The sequence below is a fragment of the Triticum aestivum genome, chromosome 6B (assembly GCF_018294505.1).
Source record: "Triticum aestivum cultivar Chinese Spring chromosome 6B, IWGSC CS RefSeq v2.1, whole genome shotgun sequence".
Classification (NCBI taxonomy): domain Eukaryota; kingdom Viridiplantae; phylum Streptophyta; class Magnoliopsida; order Poales; family Poaceae; genus Triticum; species Triticum aestivum.
Window position 1 is genome coordinate 666,556,866 of NC_057810.1, and position 8,142 is coordinate 666,565,007.

Sequence of the window (8,142 nt, forward strand, 5' to 3'; positions counted from 1 at the left end):
AGAGGAATAGGGAGTCAGACAAGCGAGCGAGAGCTCGTGGGCCGATCCATGTGAGTATTATAGCAACAATTGCATGATTTTAGCGTGGATAGGACCCCTCAAGAGGCTCAAACGACCACCGCCTACTGGCACCGAGACGGGCACGTGTAAAGACATCACAACAACACACCAAAAAACTTCATTCTCCTTTAGAAATTATTGTCTCCAACAAAACCCGACATGATATACAAATGAAAAAACACACCTTCATAATGTAATTAAAATACAAGACAACATTGATAGAATCCAAACAAAACAACCGACCGTGGCTCTCTACTTAGATATAAAATAATTGGTCACACGAGTGAAGAACGGCGCCGCGAAGCGCGTTAGCCTCTATTCATTCCATGATTTGAAGCGCTCTGGTGCTTCGGGGTTTGTGGGTCGTTGTGGGACCTGCATGAAAGGTTGTCTGTTGCTTAGTTTTTTTTCTCCTTCTCTCTTTATTTTCTTACATGTTTTAATTATGAGCGCTTATTAAAATTTGCGAACATTAAAAAGAAATAATAATAATAATTTATATCTTTAGCTTCATTAATATTTATTACATTCATGAGTATTTTGAAGTTCAGGGTATTTTTGATGTTTGCGAACATTTTTTAAATTTGAAACTTGTTTAATTTGCAAATATTTTTAATCCATGAATATATTTTAAACTCATAAACATTTTCTACAATTCATGGTTTTGTAAAATTCACATATTTTCAAAAAATCCTTGAACATATTTTAATTAAACTAACCTATTTATATTTAAAAAATAGTCCATTTTTCTGAGCGAGCAGTGGGGCGAGCAGAAAAAAAGCTAACCGACTGAGAGGAATAGGGAGTCAAACAAGCGAGCGAGAGCTCGTGGGCCGATCCATGTGAGTATTACAGCAACAATTGCATGATTTTAGTGTGGATAGGACCCCTCAAGAGGCTCAAACGACCACCGCCTACTGGCACCGAGACGGACACGTGTAAAGACATCACAACGACACACCAAAAAACTTCATTCTTCTTTAGAAAATATTGTCTCCAATAAAACCCGACATGATATACAAATGAAAAAACACACCTTCATAATGTAATTAAAACACAAGACAACATTGATAAAATCCAAACAAAACAACCGACCGTGGCTCTCTACTTAGATATAAAAGAATTGGTCACATGAGTGAAGAACGGCGCGGCGAAGCGCGTTAGCCTCTAGTCATTCCACGATTTGAAGCGCTCTGGTGCTTCGGGGTTGGTGGGCCGTTGTGGGACCTGCATGAAAGGTTGTCTGTTGCTTAGTTTATTTCCCCTTCTCCTTTATTTTCTTACATGTTTTAATTATGAGCGCTTATTAAAATTTGCGAACATTAAAAAGAAATAATAATAATAATTTATATCTTTAGCTTCATTCATATTTGTTACATTCATGAGTATTTTGAAGTTTAGGGTATTTGTAAAGTTTGTGAACATTTTTAAAATTTGAAACTTGTTTAATTTGCAAATATTTTTAATCCATGAATATATTTTAAACTCATATTTTTTTACATTCATGGTTTTGTAAAATTCACATATTTTTGAAAAATCCTTGAACATATTTTAATTAAACTAATCTATTTATATTTTAAAAATAGTCCATTTTTCTGAGCGAGCAATGGGGCGAGCGGAAAAAAAGCTAACCTTCTGAGAGGAATAGGGAGTCAGACAAGCAAGCGAGAGCTCATGGGCCGATCCATGTGAGTATTATAGCAACGATTCCATGATTTTAGCGTGGATGGGACCTCTCAAGAGGCTCAAACGACCACCGCCTACTGGCACCAAGACGGACACGTGTAAAGACATCACAACGGCACACCAAAAAACTTTATTCTCCTCTAGAAAATATTGTCTCCAACAAAACCCGACACGATATACAAATGAAAAATCACACCTTCATAATGTAATTAAAAACACAAGACAACATTGATAAAATCCAAACAAAACAACCGACTGTGGCTCTCTACTAAATATAAAAGAATTAATCCCACGAGTGAAAACGACGCGAGCGCGTTAGCCTCTAATCATTCCTATTCTCGGCGAAATCCCTGATCTACGTCTCGAGATCACCAATTACACTTTGATGAATAGAGTGGTACCATCCCACACGTCACGAAAACGTGTCCAGTAGTGGTAGGAATACAATCTCGCACTGTCCTAACACTGGAGCATTAAATGTTGATCTTACCTACTAGAAAAATCCGAAATTAATCAATGCGTACGATCTGCACCATGCATGTCTCCACCACCACGCGTTCCACACGCCGCAGCCACCACACACAAATACAGGGTGAAGGCGGCTTGCCCGCCAATCTCCACATCGCTATCCCGTTGATCGCCATAGGCAGGCACCAACCCACCTCTTCTCCCCACTTCGTGCGGCGCGCGGGCCGACTTGACTTCGGCTCCGCTGCTGCTCGGTGGCTGCGAGCCCGCCGACGGCAAGGGCGGCGAGGCCAAGCCCTGCTCGCCGGCGTGGTTGCGCCACCTGATCGACACGGAGGAGGCGTGGGCGCAGCTGCAGTTCGCGGTGCCGATGGTCCTCACCAACATGTCCTACTACGGCATCCCGCTGGTGTCCGTCATGTTCTCCGGCCACCTCGGCGACGCCCAACTCGCCGGCGCCACGCTCGGCAACTCCTGGGCCACCGTCACCGGCTACGCCTTCGTGGTACGTACTGCATGCTGCTAGTGCTGCCACACACTTGATTTAATTTGTCCAAGTTCGATTATTAGATGGCGCATTAATCACACAGGCCCCTTCAGACGCTGTGTGATCGCGTATCATTCGCCTTCGCACTGCTACGACGCGTTTGCAATATGCAAGTTACCTGAAAATACATATCGGTCAGCCGGCTTCCAAACCTCCCAGTCCCAGGCGAGAACAGGGACGTCGCGATGGACAGCAGCGAGGCGCGGGGTCAACCCGTGAATGACACTGAATTGTTTTTCCTAAAATCTAAAAAGCGGCCGGCCACCATCTGGTGGAAACGAGCGGCCGCGCTAGCCGACAACCCTTTGTTCCGCTCGCTCACAGCGGCTCTGGTTCCTTCTTTCCCTCCGCTCGCTCACTCTCTCCACCAAGCCGAGGCGAGGCGGCGGCCGCCGCCGCAGCGACCCCAGCGAGCCCTCCTTCTCCCCCGCTTCCCCGACAAGGGAGCCCTAGAAGCACGGGCCACAACCGCGGGCCTCGGATCTCGCCCCGACTCGATCGACTCCATCCAGTTCATCTTCGGCGAGGACGCCGGCGATCCCTCCTTCTCCCCCGCGCCCCCGCGGCCGGCCAGCATGCCTTGGCTTCGAGGGAGCCCTAGGTGCGTGCACTACAGCCGCGGGGATCGAATCTCGCTCCGTCTTGACGCCATCTGGTCAGATCGAGGCCTTAAACTCCCTACTCCTCATATCTGCAGTTCCAAACTGATGTGTAGCCGAAACTGCACGCATGACATACAGCCGACAATCATATCCAACGATGCACCAGTGCTGCTGCCATGCATCGTACGCTGTAATTTTAGCGTCGTCCACAAATCATGTGTATAAAATCATGTGTATAGCAGTGCTGTTTGCAGTTGAGTCAGTGCTAATCTCCTTGTGCTTGGAAAACAGTGTTCGAAACTACTGTACTAGTCTGACGAACAGTTTACTGACACTTTCGCTAAATCATTTTCAGTTAGGACATGGAAATAGTCTGAACTATTGTAGGATTATTATAGATAATGGAAATAGTTTTGATAGAACACAGTTGTACTAAGTTGGTCATGGTTGTAGTCTAAGTTGGACACGATCATTGCGAAATTGCACAACACAGCCATACTAAGTTGGCTAGATGATGATTTTGCTTAAGTTTATCTTTTTTTTGCTAGTCACATTTTTTTGGTATCCACAGTAGTTGTAGTTGCACACATAGTAGTTCTCAGTTGGATACGACCTTTAAGAAGTTGCATAATGTAGTGATACTATATCGGCTAGATAACGTCTCCGCCACAGGACGTCGGAGCACTAAACATTTTTGTTACCAGACTTGCACCAAAGCAACATATTTTTATTCATACGTTCTTTTCAGTTGTGATTGTAGTGTCTTATTTGGAGTTGTACTATGAACCGCCACTCCATGCATGTCCACCAAAAACTGGGCAGTATCAACACGGGACATCCTTGTCCGATGTTGCAACGTTAGGGGTCTTAGGGTTAGTTATTTAGAAGTTTTCGCAGATTTTGTGTGAATGTTTTTTTAGCCATTTGTGCAACCGGGGCAGCTTCCCTTGTGCAACCTGTTATATTGAACTCGCCAACTTCATGTTTAAAAATAGCCAACCTAACTTTTTGTTTTTGATGGAATTTTTTGTTTTTGGCTGGCAGTTTTTTTTGTACAACTAGGCAGCAAATCATGTGCAACTTTTATTTTAATTCAACTAGGGTAGTCTTTCTAAGACTGCTATTTTTTTTAGTTGCACAGTGAGGATGCAAACGATGTGGATCACACGGTGATACAAAGGCATTTTGTAGCCTTTTTTTTTGCAACTAGGCAGGTCCCCTTATCCAAGTTGTTTTGATTGACTTGCCAACCAAGTAGTATAACTGTTTCTGGGTGGCAGTTTTGTTAATTTGACAAATATGTTTGTTCTTTTTCTGTTTTGCAGAGACAAATTGGTTGGTGAAGGAGAGGTGCCTGGCAGTGAAACAAAGGTTCATATTTTCTTTTTCTTTTATCCCATGACCATTAATTATGCTCTTCTCTTTTACCCTCTCAGTAGTTCAATCTGTTTTGTTCATTGTAGGGTTCTCCAAATAGGACCTTTCGGCGGGACTCAAAACGGGGTGCTAAGCAGGAACCATGTGTCACTGATAATGACGGGGATGGAGAGGATGATGACGTGTCCCAGAGAGTATCTAAGTGAGTTGGCATCCTCATACTTTTCTAGTTGCACAAGAGTACCTAATTAGTTGGCATCCTCAGCATTTCTAGTTGCACAATACCATCCAACTAGTTGACATCCTTAGTCTTTTTGTAGCTGCGTTGACACCCTCAGCATTTCTTCTAGAAGCCTGAAACCTGAATGTGCAATTTTTGATTGGTCATGCAAGCGATGAATATTTCTTTTCGAGTATCTAATTAATTGGCATCCTCAATATTTATAGTTGCACAATAGTATTCAATTAGGTGGCATCCTCAGCATTTCTACTTGCACAAACATTATCCAAGTAATTGACATCCTCAACCTTTCTAGTTGCACAAGAGTAACTAATTTTTTAGTCCCATCTTCAAATTTTTGAGGGTTGCCCAAGAGTATCTAATGACTTGGCACCCTCAACCTTTCTAGTTGCACATGAGTATTAATTAGTTGGCATCCTGAGCATTTTCTAGTTACACAATAGCATCTAACTAGTTAACATCCTCAACCTTCCTAGTTGCACAAGAATAACTATTTTAGTTGGCATCCTATGCATTTTGTAGTTGCACAACTAACATAATATCAAGTTGGCATCGTCAACCTTTTTTATCTAGTTTTTCAGAAGAACATATATTTTGTGTGCAATGTTAACTAATCACCTTTGGCTCCTTTTGTTTTGCAAAACCGCATGTGCTCAAGTCGGAATGTGATCACCTTTGGCACCTTTTTCTCATGACAAGAAAAATAATTTCATCTTCTTTCCTATTTACATTTAGTAACATCCTATAGAACATATTCCCCCTATTTGCAATTTGTGTGAGACAAGCCTATTTGTACGCTCATTTTTAATATTGTTCTTGTGCTTTTTCTAGTCTGGTTTCTTTGCTGCACACATTTATAGAAAAAGTTGGGATTTGGATACAAGTTTAGTTGCACAATTATATGTTTATATTTGCAGACAACAAACTCAGTCTTTTTTAGTTTCATCTAGTATGTGTGTTGGTTGTACACATTTTTTGCAGGAAAAGATGGATTGAATGTAGTGTCTGTGCAAATAGAAGCCCATATTTGTGCCAACTAAACATGGATCCAAAACCATCTTTTCCTGCAATGTGTGCAACCAACAGCCAAAAGATTAGAACAGATGGTCTCCAGTCTGGGCTGTTTTGTTGTACATTTGCATAAAAAGGTTGGCTTGGACCCGTTCTTAGTTGCACAAATATGTTCAGAAACAGTACACCCAATCCATCTTTCTAGTCTGGGATGTTTTTTTTGCACACATATTGCAGGAAAGTTGGTTATGGACTAATGGCTTAGTTGCACAAATATGTGCTTCTTTTCGCACGAACAGTACACCCAATCCATCTTTCTAGTCTGGGTTGTTTGTTGCACATATTTTGCAGGAAAGATGTCATCGGATTAATGCTTAGTGTGCAAATATATTTACTCCTTTATAGTTTTGGCTGTTGGTTGCACACATTGTAGAAAAAGTTGGCTTGGATCCACGATTTAGTTGCACAAATATGGACTTCTATTTGCATAGACACTACAGCCACTCCATGTTTCTAGTCTGGGCTGTTTGTTGCACATTTTTTTTGCAAAACTACTCCCTTGTGTCTATTTGCACACATCCAGGCAGAAGTTGGTTTTGCTACTGGGTCTACTTGCACAAAGTGGTGTTTAATTACAGAGACATTAGATTACTGTTGCTACTCCCTTCAATTAGGAGAAGATTGGTGGTAGATCCAGAGGCAAAGGGGAAGGGGAAGTGAAGAAGGGAGGATCTGGAGCCAAAAGGGAACTTACCTTGATTGATGCTGCCTAGTACGCCTCTCACCTCCCTCTACTTCCGCTCGGCCAACTGCTCATTACGTGAAGTTGGTTCATGTAGCACTAAAATTGCATCACGTTGTATTATAATTGGTTGTGGTAGCACAAACGGTGGTCTAAAAAATAGTTGCATCTCATAGTATAAAAGTTGCACCATCTAGTACAACCAGTTGGCAATGAAAAAAGTTCATCGAAACATATATAAATGGGGTCTAATTTTAAAGATCTCGTCGCGAGGGTTCCGATGGTGGAAACGGATTTTAATTTTGACATGTAATTCGAAAGTTATAGCTTTTTGAATTTTTTGGAATGCAATTAATTGCCTTTTTACTTTATTACTGGCATGGCAGAGCATATGAAAAAGAACTTGGGCCAGCGTGAAGGCGAGTGGATGATGCTTTTCGATTTTGGTCTCTGGAATCAGCAGACTTTCCTAATCAAGAGATGGGACAAAAAATTTCCTAATACAGCCGGCTGCCGAGGAGCGCTAGCGAGCGCACGGCTGCTCGCTAGACGCGTCCATTGTTTTTTAGGCGGGGAGAGAGAGAGAGAGAGAGAGAGAGAGAGAGAGAGAGAGTAGTTAAACGTGGCACTAGAGCCCTAGTTGGAATGATCAGATGAGATAAGATATTACCAATGGTGACCATACGTGCAGTACCATATCATTTTAGCTCCTTTGGTATTCCATTAGTTTCATATTGGCAAGCAGGTATAAGGATATTATACAAGCTAGAATACGTTGAGTACACCAGATATCGATATATGGATATACGCGTGAGAACACACATATGATGCCAACGTTTTCCTTGTTTTCTTCCTGGCCGAGGAGGCGGTATTCGCATGAATTGACACGTGTTGTTCTGGAAGCGCATGCCCGAAGAGCACGACCCCAACCTTGATCCTTGGTGTGCCGCCGTGTGACGACCTTCACCTTGACGCCGGCGCTCAACTGCATCTACAGCGCCGGCACCACTGGGAGAATGTCATCCCCGTGGCCTGCCAGATGTCAACCTATCGGGCATTTGAACACAAATAGGGTTCCAGTGCTGCTGCTGTTGCCGGCCAGAGGTTCCACGCGGGAGGTGGAAATCCGTCGTCGTCGTGCTCAGCTCCCGACCGACCACCGCGACACCCCAACGTTCACGGTGGACTCCGTGCACTGGGTCACCTTGTTCGCCGACAAGCACAACCAACACCGTCGGTTCCTGGTTGTGCTTCGAGGGTATGCCTCGTGCACCGAGCGCGCTCCAGCACCACAGTCGGTGGTACGCGAGGAAGGTAATCAAAAAAGAGAGAAGACGAGTTCTTCTTTCTTTTATCACTTAGGAGCCGTGCGAGATGAAAGTCTCATGCACGGTTTTGCATGAAGGAG

The 8,142-nt window shown here is 43.3% G+C and overlaps 1 protein-coding gene across 1 annotated transcript; it reads left to right on the top strand.

The window, feature by feature from the left end:
- Positions 1 to 1,786: 1,786 nt before the first annotated feature.
- Positions 1,787 to 7,636, top strand: LOC123139558 (protein DETOXIFICATION 18). Its single transcript, XM_044559337.1, has 4 exons — positions 1,787 to 1,844; positions 2,397 to 2,719; positions 4,689 to 4,734; positions 4,827 to 7,636. Exons 1-3 carry the CDS (start codon positions 1,787 to 1,789, stop codon positions 4,704 to 4,706), a joined length of 399 nt encoding a protein of 132 aa, XP_044415272.1. The 3' UTR covers positions 4,707 to 4,734; positions 4,827 to 7,636.
- The last annotated feature ends 506 nt before the right edge of the window (positions 7,637 to 8,142 follow it).

Coding starts and splice junctions, on each gene's coding strand:
- LOC123139558 (XM_044559337.1), top strand. CDS start 1,787: ATGGGACCTCTCAAGAGGCTCAAACGACCACCGCCTACTGGCACCAAG. Junction 1,845..2,396: donor TGGCACCAAGACGGACACGT/GTAAAGACATCA, acceptor CGCCATAGGCAG/GCACCAACCCACCTCTTCTC.